This window comes from Cornus florida, unplaced genomic scaffold (assembly GCF_030987335.1).
Source record: "Cornus florida cultivar Cherokee Brave unplaced genomic scaffold, ASM3098733v1 CherokeeBrave_3.0.0_Hap2_Chr03, whole genome shotgun sequence".
NCBI lineage: Eukaryota > Viridiplantae > Streptophyta > Magnoliopsida > Cornales > Cornaceae > Cornus > Cornus florida.
The window spans coordinates 32501176-32527078 of NW_026775573.1; the positions used below are offsets into that span (position 1 = coordinate 32501176).

Sequence of the window (25903 nt, forward strand, 5' to 3'; positions counted from 1 at the left end):
GCAAGTTTCATTCTCTCTTTCCTGTAAACTTGTGTTCTGTGCATTCTTTATAGTCTCCAGGGACTAATTCAACTTTTAAAATTAATGGTTGACGCATAATGTATCAGACTGAAATCTGTTTATGGTTTAAATCACTGAAATTGGTTTCTGCATAAAACTGTGTTGATTATGGTTTTAAACTTCTGTAAATTAATTCGTAAGGGAATCCAATGAGTTTCTAGGATGGTTTGGACTATAATTTAACACTAAAAACTTTAAAATAGAATGTTGATACATGTTTCAAACTTTAAACTGTTCGTATGCTTAGTTAAACTGATGTTGGTTTTTCTTGCATAAACTGTTGTGTGTTGTTTTAGTTTTTTTGTCAATCAGTTCACACTGGAATAAGAGGAGTCTCTAGGGATTTAAGAAATTTAATTGAACCCTAATAATCTTAAAAAGGTTTGGAATAGGACACTGGACTTCGCCGGAAACACAGAAGATAACCGGACGAAGCAGAGAAGAGGTCTAGAGCAGAGAAGGCTCTCAAAAAGGGGAGAGCAGGCTCTCTCAATGAGAGAGCCAGCTCTAGGCAAGGAGAGCCGGCTCCCCTTGTGGGAAAGCTGGCTCTGGGTAGTTTAGAGCCTTCTCCAATTTTTTTAGAGAAGGCTCTATGGTTTTGTGGATTGCAGTAGCTTAATTACACCTTGTTTGGTTCAAACTGGGTTATTTTCCACTGTGGTTGGGTTATTGTGATGATTTTAAATATTAATTCATGGAGTATTAAAGCCCTAGGATGCATTAATTTATTTATATGCTAATGTTTTAAACCGTAGGAAAATCTAAAACAAGTCGCAGGCTGTTTACGGACTTAACGGACCGGAAGGATTTAATTGTGCAAACTGTGTCTAGAAATTAAAAAGGGTTGGAACATGGATTCCAAATAATATTACCATGCTATATTAGAGCCACACATAATAAATTAAGGTCTTAGTACCCATGGATTTAACCGTAGGAAAGTATACAACGGTACAGACGGTTAACGGATAGAAGGAGTTTAATTGCCTCATTTAATTTTAGCAATTTAACGGAATATGTATATATTTGTAAATCTTATTTTGGTTGCATGCTAGGGTCATTTATATATTATGTTTGATCTATGCATACATTGGATGTTAATTGTTGAAAAACTAAATTCTTTTCTACAATACATGGATTTGAGCTTAGGTTTTAATTGTTGTAATATTAAGCACTACCCTGTAATTATTATATTTTGGTTTGGACTTAAAATGTTGAACTAATACTTAAGTTATGTCAATCTAATTGGATGTTGGCCTGGAATTAATTGCAGAATTAGTTATATATTTTCTGTCAATTATCTGGATGGATGCTGGACTTTAACTTGATGAACTATTAAACTTTGTTTCATTAAGTTACGTGAACGGATTTTGGATTTGTAGTTGATGAACTGTTTAAATTTTGCATTTATCAACTATTTGGATTATGTGGACATTATTTGATGAACTGCTTAAAATGTTGCATCATTTACGGATCATTTGCATGATATGCACCGGTATGGGACGGTGGCATACAGAGGGACGGATTAGATCAAAACGATAATCCCTACCCATTCATACATACGGAATGGATTAACTAAAACAGTTAAATCCTACATGGATGCATGTCTTGTCAACTAAAACAGTTGAACGACATAATAGATAATTATTTAATTTTTCTGCACTAGGAAAGAATTTATATATATACTTATGGTACCGTGGTACGAGCTTGAGTCTCCTGATCATGGTTAGGGTGCGTATATCGCTTGGATAGATAACTGCACCTAATGACATTCCCTGGTAGGTCTAGGTGTGCATGACTACGCTACGGCGTTTTGCGTGTTACCTTTTACTCATGTGTGATGACTATAGGTTAGTGAATATCCTATAGTGTGTATCTATATCTATATGGACTATTTTAGATATTGTCGAGCTATCTAGGATGTATCTGCGTATCGGGTTTATGTACGGATTGTGGTAGAATGGAACTTGCATGTGGGCCTGACCCACTCCTATTTTTTTCAGGTGCTCGTCAGTACCAGGCGTAGAGCTTGATTGTGTTGATGTAGATACAGACACTCACTCTTCCGACTACATAGGATTTCTTTCCTTATTTAGTTTTTGGTCTTTGGCTTTGTATTTACTGTTCATTTTGAGTTGTTAGGGGTCCACTAGATGGATTCCCGAGTTGTACGGATTGGAATGATTTAAATAATATTAATTTATTATTTAAGGTTGAGGATTTTATTTTAGATTTCTTTCAGCGTATTATTATTTTATTCTTAATTTAGTTTTTATTCCTGCTTGTCTACATATTAATTGTTTGGTATCCCTTAGATCTGTGCTCGAACTTGATTACCCGTGGCTCTAGAATCGAGGGGTATCACAAAAATGATAGGTATTCTAAAGTTTAAATACTCTATCATTAAAGAAGATGTTTAGAAACAACGAATGTCCATTAAATATATAAGCACACAACTTATGATTGTAATCCATTAACGAATGGACTACCACCCAAGACATTTATGGAACATGTTAAAATAATGGGTCTTGAATGTAGTCAATGATGATTATTTTTTAATTATGGATTGTTTAACAGTGCTTATATATATTTGACATTTTGCGCTGATTAAATGTGATCTAATATTTTCTATTAATTAACGTACATGTACGTATTACTTTAATAAATGGTAATAAGAATATTCTTGAAAAAGACATTATTGTTAGATAATTATTGATATTTCTCATTTATAGACTATGTTGAATAGGTTACTAGTGTTGTGGTACACGAAAGGGACTGTGTCATTTAGGGACATATAACCACCATGACTCACATTGGTAGTTTATTTATCATGGTATTTATAATGATCAACTTAATGAGTCAATCTGATTTATGGTGTACATTAATGACTATTTTACTAAACCACTACAGAATTTATCATATGTGCAAAGTGGAAGAATGTAAGATTATTTATTTAATTGTGGCCCACATGATTTGGACATGTGACATATTATTTGGTGGTTAAATAAAATAAATATCAGATTAATATTATATTATTTGGTCAATTTATAAATTATCTTTTTGGTAATTACTTATTGGAGAAGTGTTTTCCTTTCTTGTTCCTTACTTTGATGAAAAGTGGAATTAGGTTACTAAAAGGAAAACTGGTCCTCTATCTGCCTTTATAAAAATGCATATGCTCCATCAATTATGTACAATTAATGATACAACACGTAAAAGTTTTATGTGTGCAAAAGGCCAAGAGAGAGAAACCAGTTTCCACGCTTTGCCTATTGATCAGAGTTGCAGTTTAGTTCGTGGTTAAAGGATATGGACGTTGGACTTAATCTCTACAAGGTTCGATATTTGCAATTACAAATCGAGATATTTATATCTAATTATATTTATTTATGTATTATAGGAATGTGACAATAATAAAGTTCTAAGATTATGGGATTCATGTTTATTTGTAATGAATGGTTTTCATGTGCTTTCAATTCATTGGGCATGAATACAGTCAAAATGTTGATTGAGCCAATAGCTAAAATATCACCTTCAACCTGACTGATTTTGCATGTATGCACCTACGTCTAGAATATTATACGTGTATCTGTGGGTAAGTTGTTGAGATTATTATTTTACTTACATTAATGTTATAATCGTTCATATGCCTTTCAAAAAATATATTTATATGTTATAATAGTAACCGATGAAATTTCTCTGTTGGTCTTGAAATATAGCATTTGTCGGTTATAATATGTATATGTGTATGTTTGGGTAAGTTGTTGATATTATTATTTTTTATTTTCTTAAAATTATTTGTTATATATATATAGAGCTGTATGTGTGTGGCTTTGTGCGGTGGAAAATTGGAGTTCTGGAAAAGAAAACTAATGCTTTGGTCAAGGGAAATGGGTTTCCAGAGAGAGAAAGGGAAAGTTTAGAGAGAGAAAGGGATTTGCTAAGAAAGGGAGATTTTAGATATTTTAGTTAATTTATTACATATCTTTGACTTTAAAGGGTAGAATGGAAATTTGAAAATAAAATTTTGATGACATCATCATTTTTGGTTAGTAACAGTATTTTTTGTTAATGAAAGAGAAGTTCTTGTTATACGTATAAAAATTTATATTTAGAGGGAAGTCGTTATTATCTGACAAACGAGATCAGTGTAATTGGACGAAACTTCATGAGAGGTCAGTGTAATTTACCCTATCTAATTTATATTACATAGATCCAATTTTTCTTAGCCAAAGTGGATTTTCTATATTCGTATGACAAAAAATTAAAACAAAATAATTAGGCTATAATTAGGTTATTAATGATGGGGTATTAGGTTACAGCTTACAATATGGACAGTAGACCTTCCGAAAAAAAATGTGGACAGTATTAATTTAGTGTAATAGTGGCGTTGTTAATGATGGGGTCTTCAGGAAAATAATAAGGTAAATTACACTAAAATCTTTTGGATTAGATCAAATTTAAGCTCTACAAAAATTTTAATTTTAACTTTCACTCATATTTGGGATGCTGGTTCTATATTTCAGTCACACCTTAAAGGTTACTTTTTAGTAATATTAGAGCACTTTTTACATGTAAAATAACAATATTATCCTTTTGACTTTGTGTTGACTTTAATTGATGTATAACTTGGCTTCCCCCAAAACCTATTCTAAAAGACCAAAATATCTGAAAATTTTAACCCCTACCTTCTTCTCTCCCCAAGTGTGTGTGTGTGTTATATAGTATGTCATCTACACGCTACGCTACTGCCAAAGCCGAACAAAATGGAAGGTTCGTGATCAACATGAAAACTCACCATCATCCTCACTCTCACCACCATAGCTCTTCACTCAATCCTTCTCACCACCAGTTACCATCAAAACACCACAATCCCTCCTCAGTGCCTAACCCCTCACAGAACTTTCTGAAACCACCCTCAGTCAGAATCATCTGAAACCTCCCTTTAATCCTCCACTCCCCAGTGCAAATGCACCACAACCAGTCATACTGTCAAAATTCTTCTCTGCCTCACCGATCAGCACATCTAAGACACCCAGCAAGAAGCCTCTTACTCAGAAAACCACACCCACAAAGAAACCACATCACCAAGAAACCACCTCATATCCCTCATCCTCCAAATCACCAATCAATTTCATCCCCACATCACCAAGAAACCACTTACCTCCACAAACTAAAACCAGATGATGACTATAAAGGCAACCTATGGAGATGATATGATAAAATTTCAATTACCTTTTTCGTCAAGAATGGTGGAGTTGGAAGAGGAAGTATCCAAGAGCTTGACATTAAATGTTGGAACCTATAAGATCAAATATATAGATGACGCTGGCGATCGGATTTTAATAACCCGTGACAAGGACTTGCAGTATTGTATGAGTGCTTCCAATTCATTGGGCATGGATACAATCAAAATGTTCATTGAGCTAATTACCAAAATATCTCCTTCAACCTGACTACTTGTGCATGTATGTTCCTAAATATGTGTTGATACCAAGTAATCAATTATTCTTCACTATGTATTTATGTATATCAGTAGTTTCTATATCCTAGCTCCCACTTTGTTTTCTAGTATTGTTGCGTCTTCTACTTGTGCAATTTTGTACTTCAAAGTTTGCATACATTTCAGATTCTAATTTTTTTTATTTTTTTTTTTTTGGAAGGTCATTCAGATTCTAAATTAATTTTTTCATTTGATGAGCTAATTAGTTGTTGTAGATATACTTCCATTGATTAGAAGGTAGTACGCACAATGACCATGGAAGCTCAATTTGGCCCCATGTCTCACATCGACAAACACTGGACCTTTTTTTTGAAAGTCGAAGGCGTACCACTAAACTACAGCAGCCTTGGACCACTCTTTAAATTTTTTAGAACAAACAACTTCTTATTTGTTATGCAGCCAAAATTGCGCCACAAACCTCGTCTTCTTAAAAATTATTTCAAAAGCCAGAGGTTTAAAAATGCAAGTCCTCAAGTTTTCATAGAAGCTAATAAAGCATTGAAATTTTTTAATTCAAAATATCATAAAATCATAAAAGGCTTTCCTTAAAAATGAACTCTAAAAAAAAAATCATAAATTTTTGGGTCTAGGTTACTTGAAAGTGACTAAAAAGCAATTTCTCAAATTTTCTTAAATGAATGGATTTTAAGTTCTTCAAATAAAAACTGGTTAAAAGTCATAAAATACACTTTAAAGATATACAAACCCTAAAATTCACAAAAATTTAGGTACAATTCTCTTAAGAAATAATATTTGAAGCTGTTTTAAAATTGTGTATTTCAGCACTAGTAGGTATGAGGCTTTCAACTCAACAATTCCATAAACAGGTTCAAATTTGATGAAGGAACTTTCTTTTTGTTTTGGAATGGCTTGTATTTTAATTTTTACTTCTTTTTTTCATGGGACTCAATTGTCTTTAGAAAGTGGGTGGACGGTTCCAACTTTATAGTAGTAATTATATATTTTGGATTACCACTACATCGGAGATGCTCAACCAAGTCTTTTCCCTTGTGCTACTACTAACTTTTAATCAGTCTGTCAAAGAATTGCCAAACGCGTTGAACTTGGACAATTTTAAAACCTCTTTTTGCCTATATAAGCCTATATAAACTCTCTTTCTATCTCAATTAATTATGGTTTTAAAAAAATTTATTTTGCTATTGAGATCTTTCTAAGAGTATTTTTGACCTATATTCTTTGTTCTTCTTAATTTACATGCAGTGGATTACAAAACTGGTTTTGTTTCATTTCTTAAGTTTCTTAAATTACAACCTAGTCATACTTTTACACCTTAAAGACAACTTAGTCATATTAAATTATCATCAAGACAAAAAAAAAAAAAAAGTCGAAATTTTAAAATTTATCTCTTGAGAAAATTACACAACCTAATTAGTTGCAGTAAATGTAGTTACATTGATTTTCTAATTCGATTTTAGATGCCCATCACTAACAAATTCGATTTTGGACACCCACAAGCCCAATAACACACGTTAGCCTTGTAACAAAAACAATCTTTATTTTTTCAAAAAACAAACAACTTCTTAGTTGTTATGCAGCCGAAATTGAGCCACAATCCTCGGTTTTGTTAAATATTTAATAGGCCAGAGCTTTAAAAATGCAAGTCCTCAAAAGAAAAAAAAAAAATCACAAATTTTAGAATTAGGTTACTCGAATGTGCCTAAAAGCAATTTCTAAAGTTTTCTTAACTGAATGGCTGTTAAGTTCTTCAAATAAAATTTGGTTAAAAGTCATAATATATACTTTAAAGACACCCAAACCCTAAAATTCACAAAAGTTTAGATCCAACTCTCTTAAGAAAAAACGTATTTGAAGATTTTTTATAATTTACAAACTTAGATGACTTAAAATTGTTCAAAAATCACAAAATTATGTTTAAACGAAATAAATCATAGAATTCGTAAATTTTAGGTCTAGACCAAAGTAGTCAACCAAAATAGATAAATATTTTAAAATCAAAAGGTGCACACTGATATATTTTTATTGGATAAATTTAAAATTATGTAGTTCACCACTGAGTAGGTAGTAGGTAGTAGGTAGAGGCTTTCAGCTCAACAATTCAATAAACAGGTTTCAAATTTGATGAAGGAACTTTCTTTTTGTCTTGGAATGGGTTGGTGTTGCAGATTTCCAAATGTGTATAAATAATGTTAAACTTTTAGTAATGAATGAAAAAATGCAGATGGGACTCAATTGTGTTAAAAACAGTAGGTGAAAAGCACGGTTCCAACCTTTATGGACTTTTCTTTACGCGCTTTGAACCCTTTTGTGAACCCCTTCCTTCCAACCTTGGTTTAGGACATAATAGCAGTGTATATACATAGAAGTCACATGACGTTTGTCAAACACATACAAGAATAAATAATTGAGCAGCGGAGGCTAATGTGGACCGAGTCTTTTTCTTCCTGGCAACATCTTTTTCTCTGAAATCCAACTGGTTGTATTTTTCCAAAATGTGTGAAAAATCAGATTTTAGTAACTTTAATCAGTCAGTCAGAATTGCCAAACGCCTCCAACCGGTTGCATTTTTCTAAATCTGTAAAAAATCAAATTTTGGTAATTTTTTTATTTCTTATTTTTACCCAAATTTCTAGGGCTATCCTTGCACAATTTTAAAACCTCTTTTTACCTATATAAACTCTCTTTCTATCTTAATTAATTATGGTTTTAAAAAAATTTATTTTGCTATTGAGGGCTTTCTAAGAGTATTTTTGACATATATTCTTTGTTATTTTTAATTTACATGCAGTGGATTATAAAAGTGGTTTTGTTTCATGTCTTAAATTACAACCTAGTCATACTTTTACACCTTAAAGACAACCTAGTCATATAAAATTATCATTAAGACAAAAAAAAGTCTGTAATTTTAAAATTTATCTCTTAAGAGAATTACAACCTAGTTAGTTGCATTAAATGTAGTTACATTGATTTTCTAATTCAATTTTTGACGCCAATCACTAACAAATTCGATTTTGGACACCCACAAGCCCAATAACTCACGTTAGCCTCGTAACAAAAACAATCTTTATTTTTTCCAAAAACAAACAACTTCTTAGTTGTTATGCAGCCGAATTTGAGCCACAAACCCCGGTTTTGCTAAATATTTAATTAGGGCAGAGGTTTAAAAATGCAAGTCCTCGAAAGAACCAAAAAAAAAAAAAACACAAATTTTAGATCTAGGTTACTCGAATGTGCCTAAAAGCAATTTCTAAAGTTTTCTTACCTGAATGGATTTTAAATTCTTCATATAAAATTTGGTTAAAAGTCATAATATATACCTTAAAGACACACAAACCCTAAAATTCACAAAAGTTTAGGTCCAACTCTCTTAAGAAAAAATATTTGAAGATGTTTTAAAATTTACAAACTTAGATGACTTAAAATTGTTCAAAAATCACAAAATTATTATGTTTAAATGAAATAAATCCTAGATTTCATAAATTTTAGGTCTAGACCAAAGTAGTCAACCAAAATAGATAAATATTTTAAAATGAAAGGTGCACACTGATATATTTTTATTGGATAAATTTAAAATCATGTAGTTCACCACTAAGTAGGCAGTAGGTAGAGGCTTTCAGCTCAACAATTCAATAAACAGGTTTCAAATTTGATGAAGGAGATTTCCACGTGTTTATAAAAAATGTATAACTTTTAGTAATGAATGAAAAAATGTCGATGGGACTCAATTGTGTTAAAAAAGTTGGTGGAGGTAATTCTTGGCTTGTCTCTTTCCTTGGTGGGGCAAATGAAAAACACGTTTCCAACCATTATTGACTTTTCTTTACGCGTTTTGAACCCTTTTGTGAACCCCTTCCATCGTCTAAGTTGAGAACAATAATCTTTTGAACCCTTGAATAAAAGGTTGAATGTAAGGTAGTAATTATATATATATTGATGTGCTTTTTATCAGGTAGTTCATCGATGACAATGCACAATGATAAGCTCTTGGAGGCATTTTGGAGTGAGCCGACTCTCTCTCCCTGCAGTAAGCTGCTTTTCTCTATCTTTATGTCTTTTTGTCACCCTTAATTTCTCACCTTTTTTAAAAAAAATTATTAACAGAAAAATGAAATATGTATATAGTTGGCATGGAAATTTAATTGAATAGCAGCTTAGCTTAAGAAATTCAATCTTTATCTCATGTGTATATTAATACAGTTGAAGATGATTATCTCAACATTTACTGGCATGCTGTTGATGAGCCATGCATGAATCACGAACCTGATTTTTCTCAATGCCAAAGTTCTGTATCCCCGTCTAGGCGAACCTGATTTTTCTCAATGCCAAAGTTCTGTATCCCCGTCTAGGCTTGAAGTCTCACATAATGGGCAAGAGACGACACGGCCACATCCACCAAATCAGCAACTAACAGATGAAGTTGAAGTTGATGATATCAACGATGGAAGGAATGTTAATGCAAATTCAATCACTTATGAGGAGCTCGAAAAACATTTCGGGAAGAAACTTGAAGATGTTGCTAAGATTATTGGTGGTGAGCTTATACACTAATTGAAATTGTTGTTTGTAATCTGCTCGATTTTCTACTTTTGAGTTTCTTCTAATAGAAATAATAGTTTATTCTTTTGCACTTGCAAATTATATGAGTTTTTGTTATTGAATTTTTATTTTTGTAGTAAGCCGATCTACATTTAAGCGTATATGCCGAGACAATAAAATTGATCGCTGGCCGCGGAGCAAGAGAAAAAAGGTTGAAAGCTCTCCCTCTAGACGAGAACCTCCATGTACTGATTTGCCTACTAAGAAACTCGTGGCTACTGACGCTCGCATGACTCCACTGGTAAGACCACCACCAGAAGTAAGGATGATGACTATAAAGGCAACCTATGGAGATGATATGATAAAGTTTCAATTACCTTCTTCATCAAGAATGGTGGTGTTAGAAGAGGAAGTATCCGAGAGCTTGAAATTAAATGTTGGAACTTATAAGATCAAATATATAGATGATGCTGGCGATCGGATTTTAATAACCCGTGACAAGGACTTGCAGTATTGTATGAGTACTTCCAATTCATTGGCCATGGAAACAATCAAAATATTCATTGAGCCAATTACCAAAATATCTCCTTCCAGCTGACTACTGTTGCATGTATGTTCCTAACCATGTGTTGATACCAAGTAATCAAATTATTCTTCACTGTGTATTTATCTAATTTTTTCACCAAGAAATATATATCAGTAGTTTATAGAGTCCTAACTTCCCACTTTGTTCTCTAGTATTGTTGGATCTACTACTTGTACAATTTTGTATTTCAAAGTTTGCAAACATTTCAGATTCTAAAAAAAATATTTTTTATTTTTTTTATTTTTGGAAGGTCATTTCAGATTCTAAATTAATTTTTTCATTTGATGAGGTAATTAGTTGTTACAGATATACAATTTCTTAGTTGTTTTGCAACCAAAATTGAGCCACAAAACTCGGTTTTCTTACAGATTATTTCAAAAGCCAGAGGTTGAGAACTGCAAGTTTTCATAGAAGCTAATAAAGCATTGGAATTCTTAAATTCTAAAAATCATAAAATCATAAAAGGCTTTCCTAAAAAATTAACTCTAAAAAAAAAACATAAATTCTAGGTCTAGGTACTTGAAAGTGCCTAAAAAGCAATTTCTCACGTTTTCTTAAATCAATCGATTTTAAGTTCTTCAAATAAAAATTGGTTAAAAGTCAGAAAATACACTTTAAAGATACACAAACCTAAAATTCACAAAATTTTATGTCCAATTCTCTTAAGAAATAATATTTGAAGATGTTTTAAAATCCACAAACCTTGGATCACATAAAATTGTTTAATATGTTGTCTTTTTTTGGGTACTCTGTTTTGGTTCATCACTCACCAATTTTGGGTTCTCTTTGGACTCTGTGATGTACTATGAAAATTGGAGGTCTATTATGCTGACTGCAATGCAAATTGAGACATTCTGTCGAAATTTGAGTTGAATTGTCATTATCGGTGTCATTCGCAGGTTGAGAATGGGTTACTGACCCATTCATACACAACCCATGCAAAACCCGCTCAAACCCACCCAATTGCCACCCCTAGTCTTGCCCCATCAAGCCCCACGATGACAACGACGACAACCATGCTTAAAATGCAGATGACCTTCATTGGAGCCTTCATTTCTCTATCCCAATAGACAAATAAGGTGGCTGTGATTCTCATGTTAGAAACAATTCATGATTTACCACTAAAAACACCCACATTTTTACCATAACTTTATTCATGCCTCCTAAAAATCGTCTTCATCCTTTAGCCAACAGAAATTGTCCTGATATTTTTTTTTACGAGAGAACATACAAATAACACACAGTAAGCACTTTTCTGACATTATACAAGAATTTGAAACTTGACAGATGAAGATGACAATGGTAAGCAGAAACCCCCTTATTAGTAAGGTTGCTAAGCAGGTATAAGCTATACCAGCAAGGTGACAAACCTAGAATTCAACCCATACCAGGAAACCCCACAGTATCAGTCTTATTCCAAGGACATTACCAAGTTCTAGACACAAAGAATGAAGATACCATTACCGTAACCTTCACTGAGAAGGAGAAGATTCTGCAGGAAGAAACTTGAGTGAAATACTATTAACACAATGACGTTCATTCGTTGGAGTAGGGAACCCTTCTCCTTTAAATACATGACCTAGATGCCCACCACAAGCGGCACATGTAATTTCAATCCTCATTCCATCTGGGTCCACCTGAGAGCACAAAAGAATGTCATTAACTATCAAGCAAAATTATACAACAAGGTACTTTTAAGGTGAGATAAAGAAGTTGGACAAGTAAAATAGAAAAGTATGCTCACGGTGCGATTTATTGCTCCGGGAAGACCCTCATAGAAAGCTGGCCAACCACAACCGGAGTTAAATTTAGTAGTGGACCTGTAGAGAGGAGTACCGCATCCTGCACAGTTGTAGACTCCCTCACCAAAGAACTTGTCATACTCTCCCGTGCCTGGGTACCTGTACATACAGCAAATTATATATAACCAGGTAAGAATCGACAAGGTTTGGCAATTTCAGCAAGATTTATTTAGAACAAAAAAGGATTTGATCCATCTCATTTTAATCTCCAAGGCATCAAACAAAGATGCAACAAACATTTAAATCTTACAATGGCCAATTCAACCCAACCACCGTAAGATTCCACATTGTTCATTTCTTTTCTTTACTTCCTCCGGGATGAAACAGCGCTTCATATTATGCTGTAACAGTATGAGATAACAACTACAGTTGTAAAACAAATGTTCTAGTAATAATAGAAGAGTATATGTGGATGATTGAGATTGCAGTCCTATCACATCCAGCAGTGGAGCGTTTTTTTCTAGACATGGAGAGAAAAGGTAAGTGGGGAACTTTATCTCTTCCCTCCCAGCCGAGGACGGCGCTCTGCGTTCTATCTAGGTTCCACTCTTACATATGCCCCACCTCACATAGAAGGAGGACCTCTTCAATAGAAGAACCAGTGTGAGTGGGAAGGAATTGCATCATTCATTCATCGGATAGTTGGTACATTCATTCCAGAGGATACATTTTATCCAACTTCCTTTTTCAGTTTTTTGGCTATCTTCTCACATCTCTGAAGACAAATAATTAGCTAAATTTCAAATTTTCATCCTTTACATCAAAGAGGGCAATGGAAGGAAGGAAGCAGAGCGGAGAGACAAAGAATGGCCTTACCTATTTAGTCTACCATGAACTTATATTTTAGGGTCTAACTCAGTTATTACTGGGAGAAATTTGTTTACCTCTAGCTGCTTAGACGAAAGTTTGGCAAGGGAGGTATCATGCTGTCTTCCCATACACATCGTTGCCTGTATATGTCATGGCACTGTTTTATGCTTATCAGTATATTCAAGCTGTATAACTTCAATGGAAGCTATAAAGGGGGGAAAAAAAAAAAAAAATGGAAGCTATCAAGTCACCGAAATATATCAGCACATCAACGCATTTAATGCTTCATTCTTCTTTTAACTTTTATTTAAAAATAAATGGTCTAGACTCGGGACTCTTGTTCCTGAACTGATAATCTCTACTCACATCGTCAGAAAATCCAGTAGGAGCTCTTAAATTGGATTTCACATACAACCTCCACTTTTTCCTTCCTCCTCTAGCCGCTTGGTATCCAAATTCTTCCCTATATGTAACATATCACGTCAGACATTATGTACTTTCACTCATAGAACAAAGGAAGAAATCAAATTTCTTAATCCAATATGAACTCATTGTAGGCATGACCTGAGGTGGCGTTTCAGTAACTTATCATGTGATTTCTAGCAATACTGAAGATATCTTGATGGTATATCAGATCCTATTGATTTATTGCATAATTCCTACAATTTTTCACAAGATTGTCGGTGACATGCTGAAAACCTCAATAAAAAACATATATTCAACTCAAACCACATCCATTTTCAGAATGCATAGATAAAAAGGAGAAAGAAGGTGGGCGGTGGAAGACTCAAAACCCTAGTCTATAAAGAAATGACAAAGCATCCACCTATATCACACAGGCTCTATACATGTGGGTATGTGCCTAAGCATCAGATTTTCAAATGCCAAAAACCCAAGGACAGGAGAGAACAATTAAATATTCATATTCTTTTAATATTCATCTTTTCTGAGTAAAATGGTATATTACGTAACATATATAGTTTTCAAAAGAAACATAATACCTAATATTGTCTTATGACCAATTACATAATGAACTTGAATTACCTGACATGTCAAATCTATATAACCCATTCTCTATATTCAGTGTCATCGATCTAAACACAGAAACCTTGTGCATTTAAAAGAGGTCATGCAATATAGTCCATCTCTTGAGCCAGTAACTAAACTATGTTCGACTTCATCATCATCATCCTTGCCTTAATCACACATATGAATTCTCTCTTTCCAAATTTTCTATTACATGGCAATTCACTTACTATATTTAACTTTTTCAGAACATTTTTAATAACCTCATCCCATGTTATTTTTGGCCTCCCTCTCTGTCTCTTCCCTTCTATTACAACTATTTTCCTCGTTTGACCGGCGCGTCACTAGGTCTCCGATGTATATGACCAAATCATCCAAGTCTACTTTCTCAATTTTTCTCACCAATGGGAGCTACACCTAATTTTCCTCACACACTTTCATTAGTGATCCTATCTCTTCTAGTCACTCCACTCATCCATCTTAACATTCTCATTTCAACTACATAAAGGCGTGGTTCTTGTTTCTTTTTTAGGCCCCAACATTTCGCTCCATACAACATAGTTGGTCTAATAACGATCGTATAGAATTTTCCTTTTAGCTTATGAGTCATTCTTTTATCATATAAAATCCCACTAGCGTGTCTCCATTTTGTCCTCCCCACCCCAATTCTACTAGTTTCATCACTATCTCTCCATCCATTTATATTATCAATTCTAGATACCAAAAGTGGTAGTTTTGAGTAATCCTTTTGTTTTGAAGTGCTATCATTATATTATTAATATTCCAATCTTTATTTAATTTGCATTCCTTAACTAGGTTTTAGTTTGACTAATTATCAACCCTTTCGATTCTACAACAATTCTCCACATTTCTAGTTTTATTGCTAAATTCTCCTTAGAGATATCCAAAAGCACGGTATCATAGGCAAACTGAGGGGGGGGGGGGGGGTGGGGGGGGAGATATCATCCGCAAACATCATACACCATGGAATCTCATTTTGGAATTCTTTTGTTATTTCATCTAAAGATTATCGCAAATGGATATGGGCTTTGTACCGATCCTTGGTGCAATTCTAAGTTTATGGAAAGCTCATTAGTGAGTTTTCCATAACTATGTTTAACTTACAACGTATTAATTGGTAATATAGTCTTAGGTAATTTTTTTTTTTTTCCCTAGTTTAGTCTTAGGTAATTTTTCTTAGTTTTGTCCTAAAGCGTCTATCTTTTCAGGTGGCTATGGCATAGAATTCATATTTATTCTTCAGATGCAGGTTCAGAGGTGTACTACTCTGCCTTCGATTGTTTTTCTTTAATTTCCTATGGAAGATGTTGTTGTTTGCGAGGTGGCCAATCATGGGGTAGAGATCAAGTTATTTCTGGAAGCCCCAGCTGAAGCAATGGGCTTCATTCTCCAAACATGCTGTCATGTTATTGAGAGAGAGAGAGGGGCCAATATGCGAGTAATTTAATCACTTCCAATGTCGCAAGGGTGGAGCCCAGAAGAAAATATTCCATTCAATATGGAAGATTGAAAAGAACCAGAAGTAGGAGGGCAACAAGCTTATACTTATGTTCTGTTTCGTACAAAAACATTGAAAGGGAATGTTGGAGGGCTAGAGAAAGGAGGGTGTGTTTTTGTCGTGTTGTTTTGTTGAGTAGGACGAAAACAAGGAAGGAAGGGGCCCAATTTGATCGCTATTCCATTCCAAAATTAAAAAGAAGGCTTTTTAGAAGGATATAGAGGTAAAAAAAAAAACCAAAAGATGCTTCCTTCCTCCTTCCTCCTTCCTCCTTCCTCCTTCCTCCTTTCCTCCCCTTTTGGAAGGATTAAGACAGATCAGGAGTGATGCGGCTATCCTCCTCCCTCCTTTCCCACTCCTCTTCTTCTCTCTCATGCAAAAGTAACAAATTAAGTTCCAATCCTTGCAAGCTTGTTTGGGTTTCGAGTCTATTTGTACTTCCACTCTTTGGACAGGGTTTGAGGTCTGGTATCTTACTTGGGGAAGGTAAGAAAGTAATTGAAAGGCTTCCATCCATCATCATCATTCCCCTCTTACCCCTTCTTCAACCAATTTTCCCTACCCGAAGCGCCTCCCAGAAGTAATATGCATAACAAACAAAGATGACTCTCACTGCCAACCAACAAACTTACATTCACACACATTGTTTCTCCAAAGAGTGAGCCACCAATCCGAATGACAAACCATCAGCAATTGAGTTTCATCAAAGCTTGAAAGATAAAGATGGAAAAAAAAAGGAAACATAGTAATGAATAACAAATAAACCACCTACAAACAAACTTATACTTAAAAAATGTTTCTCAAATAGACAAGTCATGAATCCAATAGTCAACAATTATTAACAAAGGTGATCAACAAAAATCTGAAGGAAGAAACTCAGACACAAACTATTTGATTTAAGAAAGAACAGTACAAATAGAACAAACCCATTATTTGCAGTAATCCAATCATAAATTATGTCGCAAAGCAAACCAAAGCCTTATATATATACAAACAAACAAATATAGACATATATATACATATACATATACACAAGCATACTCTGTTCCTTTCTGCCTCAGAATTCGAAACTGCTCGGGAGAGAGAACCGCACGCCAATCCTCATCTGATTTCTGAACCGGACCAGATGCGGCCATAGCTACAATCCCACCTCTGAAGCTTCTCTTACTCCGGAGAGACAACCCACCAAACCCAGATGATGAAATTTTGTGATTGATGGGTTTTGAGGTCTGGTGTATGAATTGGGTTTTGCAGAGACTGTTGGGTACTGAAATTGCCAATAATCGAGAGACGGGGGTGGGATTGAAAATTAGGGTTCTACAAGAAGTGAATGGTGAGATTTTGAAAATCTGAGAGCCCATCTCAGATAAACTATTGAATTGTTTATAGTGTGGAGACCAATTCAATCGCCAGATAATGTTGTCACCAACTCATCCTCCGTGGACGGTTCGTGGCTCTACTTCTATCTTCTTGTTAACATTTTAACTAATACATCTAACTTTTACCTCTCAATAGTTTTCTACGTTTTTTTTTTCCTTTCGTTTTTCTCAATTTCATTTTCTTTTTTCATTTCATTTTATTTTGTTTTTTTTTTGGTTTTTTTTTTTTTTTTGGCATGAATGGAAGTGTACAAAAGATAAAAGAGATACTCAAAAAGAGAATGTGTCACTCTTTCATTTATTTTTTTTTGGTAAAGTGCAACCCAAGAAAATTAACGAGACATTCTAGTTTTGATGAAGAATTTTAATTTTAATTTTATTTTACTTTATTTTATAGAAATTAAAATCCCTCACTCCATAACACAAATAAATATTCGCAAAGTTTCTATGAAAAGTAATATTGTCACTTCACTTTTTTCCCTCCTTTTTTGTCCACTTTTCCTCCCTTTTTTTTTTTTTTTTTGTTGATAAATACGTATATAGAATCATAGATACAAATATTCCTCATACATTCATTGTGTGTTCAAAACTCGACATTTTTACCTGGAAATTCTTAATAAAACAAATAAATTTCGAGAGACCTTTTTTTAAAAAAATTTAACTACTTAATAAATAATTTAAATTATTGGAGACGCACCAACTTGGAAAAGCTGCTCTCTGATGGATTTCATGAGCAAATAATCTTTCAAAATTTACCAGTTAAATAAAAATAAATAAATAAAAGAATCATACCAGTTAAATAAAAATAAATAAATAAAAGAATCATTCGAAGCAAGTTAATCTCCCCCAAATTCATCAAAATTAACCAATATCTACACATTTTTTAATAATTTATCAACCTATCTGCAACTTCTCATAAAAAAAGTAGATTTTTCAAATTTGAAACCCCAAATTGAAGTCTCTCCAATTGAGAACAAATGACAATTATATCCACCTATCTCAATTTCCAACCACAACACACCCACATAAATTTCTCTCACCCTTCATTTGCTTTGTGAAAACCCCATCATTTTCTTCAAATTAGGGAAAAACAGTGAAGAACTCAAAGATGGGTTGTCTTCAACCAAGTGTTCCTCAACCATATCTTTGACAGACCTAGCAGACAATGGATGAAAATTGACACCCCAATCCGAAACAAACCCTTTGGCCAAAACCCACTTGTCTTCTTCACTCATCTTCTTCCATGTCGTCTTCACTTCCTCAGAATTCGAACCCATGTACTGACACAGCTCTGTGAACAAGATTTGTCTGCTCTTCTTCATGGCCTCCTCTCTCTGCACCAAATGGGTGCTCATCTTTTCAATTTCTGTGGCCAAATCTGATGCCAGCTCTGCATCACTGACGCTGTTGGCGCATGAGATTTGGATCTTGGGGGTGTGGGTTTGGAGAGTTGTGGAGGGGAAAGGATGATGGGTTTGGGATTTTAGGGTTTGTGAGGGGATTTCGGGGGTGAGGATATGAACCCTTAGCGCCATTTGAGGTTTTTGTTGATGGGTTGGTGGAGGTTTTTGGGGAAATTGAGGTTTTGGTCTGGTTGGAATGTTCGGATTGAGAGTGAACATTATTAGGTAAAGAGAGTTCCTTTGTTTAGGGTTTGATGGGTTGGTTGAGGTTGAAATTGAGGTTTTGATCTGGTTGGAATGTTCAGATTGAGAGAACATTATTAGGTACACAATGAGTTTGTTTAGGGTTTGATGGTCATTCTTTATGGTTTTATGTCCTTTTGGGGTCTTGGCGTAATTTTTTATTGTTTTTTTTTTTTCAAATCTTGAGTTTAATTATTATTATAGATATATATATATATATATCATTGCAAAGGCACAAAGCCAAATCAAAACCGCAGTATAGAAGCAAAAAAGCAAGTTAAAAACGACATACAGATCTTAAAGTAAAATAAAAATAATAATAACAAAGAATAGGCGCTAAATTTGTGAAGAAACGAGAGTCAAAGCTCTATAACAAAAATCATGTAGTAACATGAGTGATCCAAAGGTTTAACAAATCCAAAATTAATTGGGTTGACTTCTCACCTTTATATATAAACAACCCATTTGGATAGTAACACTAGAGCTACATTTTTTAAAAATAAAAAACAAAAACAAATACAAAAAAATCAGGACATCATTTTATAAATTGTTATTCAATGAATGCGTTAATGTAAATCGATAATAAGTTAAGAGGATTCTAATTTATCTGGGTTCATTTTTACTAAATTTAATTTATATATTTGGTGAACATTACTGTGCCACATAAAAATTGTTTGTTATTCAAACGTAAATCGATAATAAGTGAAGGGGATTCTAACTAAGTTTTACTAAAATCAATGTGTATATTTAGTGAACAATATTGTGCCACATGATAATTGATTGTTATTTACTAAATGCACTAACAAAAATTACTCGTAGTAATTAGTGAAGAGATCCTAATTCATCTGAATTCGTTTTTACTAAATGATTTGAATTATACAAGAATGAATGGTTTTGTAAAAATGTCATTTGGGTTTTATGATTAGTTAATGACACAATGTGCTTTTTCAAATTAAATTCCCAAGGATAAATTAAAGGAACTTTTTTTCTTTGTAAAATTAAATTGCGATAAAAAAAATTCTCGATAAATTAATGCTTACAAAATTGACTAAAAATCGAAAGTTTGCGTTTTAGAAATTACTTTGTTGAATAAAGGTGTTGAGATTGCCTCTGCAAACACTTGAATTTGCATGTCCTTATCAATACACAGCTCACTAGCTCGTTCTCTTATGTTGCCACTTTTGGATCCAAAAATAAGTTAAATAAAATAAAATAAAATAAAAAAATCTATAGAAATTACAAACAAAGGCATTAGAAAAGGATAAAAAAATCACATTGAAATGGGCCTCCCTAAAATTGAATATTCAAATCAGGTTTAAGTTTTGAATTGGACTTCTCCATTCATTTCAAATGCTTTGTAATATGAACATTTTAATTTAAAATTAAAACTTACAAATTTTACTTAGAATAAATATAGTAAACTTTTCTCCTACAAAAACAAAGAAAGACCCAAACTATCATATAACGCCATATATTTTTTACCACTTATTTCATTTTTGTAAATCACAATCCCACAAGAATCAAAATCACAATCACACAAGAATCCGACTGCATAAAATGAAATGACCAGAAGTTCACTGCTTCATTTTTACAAGTTCATGTATTAATCCAACAAAGAAAGAAAAAACAAGAGTAATCTATAACTTTAAGGGGAAACAATATCACTAAAAACCCCTGCAATAACTCATCCAAAGTGGAGACTTGAAATGTACTGTATTCATGTGGACAAATAAATAAATAAAATTATAGTCAAAGCAGTTACAGTTAACAGCATAGTTCTCAACAAGTTCGGAAAAGAAGAAGAACGAAAGTTGGGGAAACAAAAAACCAAAAAAAAATGATGATTTATTCTCAAAAATTGAAGTTTCAACTTGAAACCTTGAGTCATTCCAATGCTAGCTCACCTTCCACCGACCTTTTCTGCATCCCTAGCCAACACACTAATACACACACACACAGAAGAAGAAGAAGAAACAGATCCAGCATAATAATTATAAATAAGGTCAACCTCCCCTGAAAGCATACTAGCATTCAAATTGACAGGGAAACCTGACTCGTGGGACTATGCTTGTACCCGTGCAATAACCAACTTCTCACATTCTGATCTGATCTGTGAACTGAGAGTGACTGCTGAACAATTCGCTGTTGGCATTCGTTGGAATTGGCAAGTTGGAAATCTCAATCGAACTTGATAGTGTTCATTTCACCATTCATCACCCCATTTCCGAGCCATAAAGGATCAGTTGTGACAGAATATCAACCCACGTGTCAGGAACACCTGGTAGGCACCAGTGCATACAGTCCTGACCCCAAGTTGCCACTGCATCCTTCTTTCCCAACCAAATTGCAGGATGAGCATCTGCTCTGAACTCACTCAAATGAGTTAGATCAAGTAATCGGATATCTGTGCCTTGTAGTGCTTCTTCAATAAGATGATTCAATTGTCTTGCTTCTTTGTTCACCCCATTATTGCTGGGATCAAACCACCTGTCAAGCTGTCCAGGTATCAGTGTTGATTTTTCTCACTAAAAACAGCAGTAATCTCCTCTAAAGAAAAAGATTTAAGTTTTGAGGAATTTTGAAAATCAATTTTTTTCTTCCCCGATTTTGAACCATGCGAAAAATTACTGATTGAGAAAAAAAAATCCGCAAATTCCAATGAAATTTCAGAGCATCTTAGAAGGATGGTCATATTTCCATAGCATTCAAAGAAATTCAAAGCATCCGAGTACAAGATTTTTCTGGCAGAAACATTTCACATTTTCAAAATTTTAGGATAAAACTATCAATAATGCCCAGGATTGAAGGTGATATCAATATAAAAACTCGGGAGGAGGAAAGGAAAGCCATCATCTGTTTATACCTGGACTTTCTCGAGGGGTTCATTGGACAAGCAACTACCATTTTGATTCCACTCGCCACCATAAAAATGTCTAGGTGATTGCAACCGCCAGAACTTGAGTGTCTTCCTGGGAAATTCTTTTTGTATGTAGGAAACCATATTCTCCAGAACAACTCTAAGTCCATCCAACATCTCCAAGGGAGGATGTATTGGTTGCCCTTCCTTATAGAAAACAAGAGGAGTCTCTTTTGGGAACTTATCATAGCCCCACCTAGTGGAAAGTAATAAGCAAGTAAATTATTAAATTCACGATCTGTTTCAGACATCAGCAAATGTAAAAAAGAGGCCACAGTATGCAGAGCACCTCATCCAACAGTCAAAACTGCCGATGTAAAATAAAACTACCTATGGATTAAGTTTGTGATATGCATGTCACCACCAGGTGGACCAGTCTGATTTTCATTTCCCCTGCCTTTCCATTTTTTATTTTATTTTATTTTTTGTCACTGGTCAACCTATATGTGTCTGCTTTGCAGAGAAAGTGCTCGAATAAATGAAAATTACTCTTTACTTTTATATTGGGTCGTTAATAAGGAGCAGCAATAATCCATTATATTTTGAGCCAGGGACCTCAATTTTAAAGTTCAAGCCTGTCAACAAGATAGACTCCATCTACCTTTCAAGGGAGATAAATGTACCAATGCCCAATACAGCTATTTAACACAGCAAACAAATAATAAGCAAAGTTTATAATGACAACAGAGAAGGCAAACAGTCTGATCCCCGAGCACTAGCAGTATTCCATAACAAGATCCACTTTTTATGTGATTGAGCAAATAAGAATTTTTAGAATTTCTATTAATGTGCATATAATATAAATAAATAAATAATCAAAAACTCGAAGATATTAGTTTATTAAACCAATAAGCAAAATAAGAAGGGGAGATTACCAATGGCCAGTATTGAAAATAAGGACATCGTAGAAATCAGATATGTCGGCCCAATCATCTGCCGGGAGATCAACATCTACTCGATATATTCCCTTCAATCCATCTTGAGCAGAGAGCGCTGATTGTTTTGGCTGCCACCTTTATTTAATCAGCTATGAGCAAATGAGGTTTTTATATCCAAAAAAAAGATGAAAACATCAACTAGCACTCCGAAATTGAAGTTACACTATGCACAAGCTATTCAACCCTCAACAAAATCCCATCAAGATTAAGGTAAAAACATACTTAAATTGAATATAGCGAAAATAAAGTATTTTAAATTTTGATATCAAATCCAACTCGTTTAGTCATAGAACTATATGGACATTACTTTAAATTGAAGTTCCTCTGGTCCTGGTGGTTTAGCAAATAAGCGAACGATAATATGTTTGAACCAACAATACATCATCAAAGTATAGTAGGATTGCAAAATTGCTGATGATACAAACCAACTCAGTATTTTTTTCTTTAATAGAATTGCAACTACTTCCTTGAAACTTCTAATGCAGTTGACAAAATAAATTACAAGCTCTTGACTGAACAGAAAAATCACCATAAGACAAGATGGAAAAGAGTAGCGATAAGAAGTTGCAAAACTAATTTGGCATAGTATGATAAGAACGGTAACACTGATTCCAGCACAACTTGTATCCCAATACAAATTCTCTCAATATCTTCAATCTAGCTCTCTTTACGAGCCACAAGAACCCAGTTTCAGCTTTTGTGGCAGCAGAAAACAGATGACAAAGGACAGCAATTAAGATTAAGTTGGCAACTGTCTCAATGGTCAGGACCACCATAACAAGAAACCAACACCGTGTCTTCATAACAATTACCACAGAAAACTTAATGCAGTTATCAATGAATAAAATAAACCAACACACTGCACTTTTACCATACCCTTTTGGAAATAAACAGACCAAACCAGATCGCAAATCCACAAGGTAACGGAGAACCATGCTTGGAACTATTCTGCAGCCAATAAATCAGAGGTAGCTCTCTTAAGTGGATGCACATGACACTTTCTGTAGGTTTCTCCAAATTTAGCATTTACATGTAATAAATGCAAATATCAATGGGTGTCCGTGTATTTTTTTTTACTCAACATATGTAAAAGTAAATTTCTCTCCATCAAAACAGTAAACCAAAAGATAAGCAGTGCTTTGAGGACAGGTTGGGATTTCAGGGCGGTCGAACAAAATCTTCTCCAGTGTATTGGAGTCTCCAATGCACTGGAGATGGGCAACATATCTCTACCATCAGTATGGGGTCCACTGCAAGGTGATCTACACTGTCAGTGCAGTGGACGCTGCAGCGCGTTGGAGAGGATTTTGGTCCCTACCGTAGCACTATAGCATTACTCTTTGACCCATAGGAATTCTTATGCTCGATCATAAGTACTCTTCAATCTCCATCCTTCTATCAACACCATTCTCTCTCTCTCTCACTCTCTTGCATTGCAGTGGTATGTTTCTAGTTCTATGATCTCTCTCTCGCGCGTGCGCGGGTGCACATTGCAGTGGTATGTTCTAGTTCTATGATCGCATTGAATTGGCATGTTTCTAGTTTTATGATTGGATACACATGAATATAGCACCATTAGCTTTGCTTTTCTTCATAACCTGCTTTGCACTTATTCGTTTCTAGATCTATAAATTATCATCCTTCCATAGTATTACATATACCGTATGATTAATTACATATGGGATCAGGTATCATTAGATACTGTGTTCCAAAACATTTCAATGCATTTTTTCCTAGTCTATGCCGAGTCATCATCAATAAAGAGACAACAAATTCATTCTTGAAATCCCAGAAAAAATAATTATGAAAAAAAAAAAAAAAAAAGAAATCCCAAAAATAATCAATACTGAAAATGTGTACGAGAAAGATTATTGAAAGAGACAAATAGAATCAATTATAATACTTCAAAAAAGGACTATAGCAATTCATCTCAATTTCATGAAAACATAAAATCAATACCCACAATACTCCAACTTTATATATTAACTAATTTTTTACCACATATAACATCACTACAGATTTGTATTTCTGTTCCGCTCCGCCATTTCAACTATTTCAAGTATGAAAATAAATGATTAATCCGGCTGCTAGGTCCTTCAATTGAATATACAATTGTGAAAAACCCAAAACAAAGCATCCTATGCATGCAAATTCCCCAACCTCCTTTAGTGATGTTAATGGAATTTTACTTTTACTTGAACAAAATTTAAACTTACATAAACCTTTATATGTAAATATATATTAAATACAGAAACTTCACACACAATTTCACCATATAGCACATAAATTGAAAAGGAAAACACTACATAATGCATAAAAATAGAGAGAGAAATAAATTCTATCAGCATTGCAAGATAAATCCATAAATTCTTACTCGTATTTGGAGAGCAAAACGGCTCGATGATACGCAACTGTGACATTGAATTTAGGGAAATAAGCTCCTCTCCAAGCCCCCTTCCTCTTCCACTTCTTTGCACCTGCATCAGCAACCCTAAGAATACAAAGAACAGACACCAAGAAGTTCTCACTCAGTGAGTCCCCAACAAACCCAATTCTCTTGTTCCTCATCAGATTCATAAACCCTAACGGATCGATCCTTTGCAATTCACAATTTTCAGGGACCCATTTCCAAGAATTGATCCGACCCATGTTCTCTCTCTTGTTTCTCAAACAGTTCCAGGCGTTTCGGTGAAATGGGCAGGTCTCATCGTACATGGGTCTGCGATTGGGGTCTAAGATCCAATGCCCATTGAAGAGATTGCAAGTAGGTGTAATGGGAATGTAGTGTTTCGAAGGTAGTGGTTTGGTCGAAGATGGTGTGTAGAGAGGGAGGAGGGTTGAGTAAAGGAATAGAAGTAAGAAGGTTGGCAAGATCAGCCGTGTGAAGAGTGCTGAGGCTAGCTTTGGAGCCATTGTTAATCATATGTCCTATAATGAAGTTGTATAGTATAAATTGTGCAGCACAGAGAGAGACTTACAGAGTAACAAAAAGTAAAAGCAAAATAAAAATTGCGTGAAAGAGTTTATGTTGCATGTTAGCATCACTCTAATTGCTCTCGTGCGGCACCAAACGTTGCTTCTACCATTGCAAGCGCTTGGTCAGTCTAACTCTTATACACACCTTAACCAACACACTCCCCTCGTGCACTTACTAGTGTTGTAGTGGCTCTCGCCCTCTCCTCATTTGGCTTACACGCTCACACAC

The 25903-nt window shown here is 34.3% G+C and overlaps 3 protein-coding genes across 3 annotated transcripts; all 3 read right to left on the bottom strand.

Moving 5' to 3' along the window:
• Window positions 1–11758: 11758 nt before the first annotated feature.
• On the bottom strand, window positions 11759–17296 carry LOC132300183 (peptide methionine sulfoxide reductase B5-like). The gene is made up of 3 exons (XM_059797166.1): window positions 16860–17296; window positions 12406–12562; window positions 11759–12298 (listed from the first exon to the last, which is right to left on the bottom strand). Exons 1-3 carry the CDS (start codon window positions 17177–17179, stop codon window positions 12134–12136), a joined length of 642 nt encoding a protein of 213 aa, XP_059653149.1. The 5' UTR covers window positions 17180–17296; the 3' UTR covers window positions 11759–12133.
• A 944-nt stretch (window positions 17297–18240) lies between these two features.
• Window positions 18241–18732, bottom strand: LOC132301390 (uncharacterized). Its single transcript, XM_059798648.1, has one exon. The coding sequence runs from the start codon at window positions 18730–18732 to the stop codon at window positions 18241–18243; it is 492 nt and encodes a 163-aa protein (XP_059654631.1).
• Window positions 18733–20396: 1664 nt separating this feature from the next.
• On the bottom strand, window positions 20397–25687 carry LOC132300185 (protein trichome birefringence-like 12). The gene is made up of 4 exons (XM_059797167.1): window positions 25073–25687; window positions 22636–22773; window positions 21707–21956; window positions 20397–21338 (listed from the first exon to the last, which is right to left on the bottom strand). Exons 1-4 carry the CDS (start codon window positions 25609–25611, stop codon window positions 21057–21059), a joined length of 1209 nt encoding a protein of 402 aa, XP_059653150.1. The 5' UTR covers window positions 25612–25687; the 3' UTR covers window positions 20397–21056.
• Window positions 25688–25903: the final 216 nt, after the last annotated feature.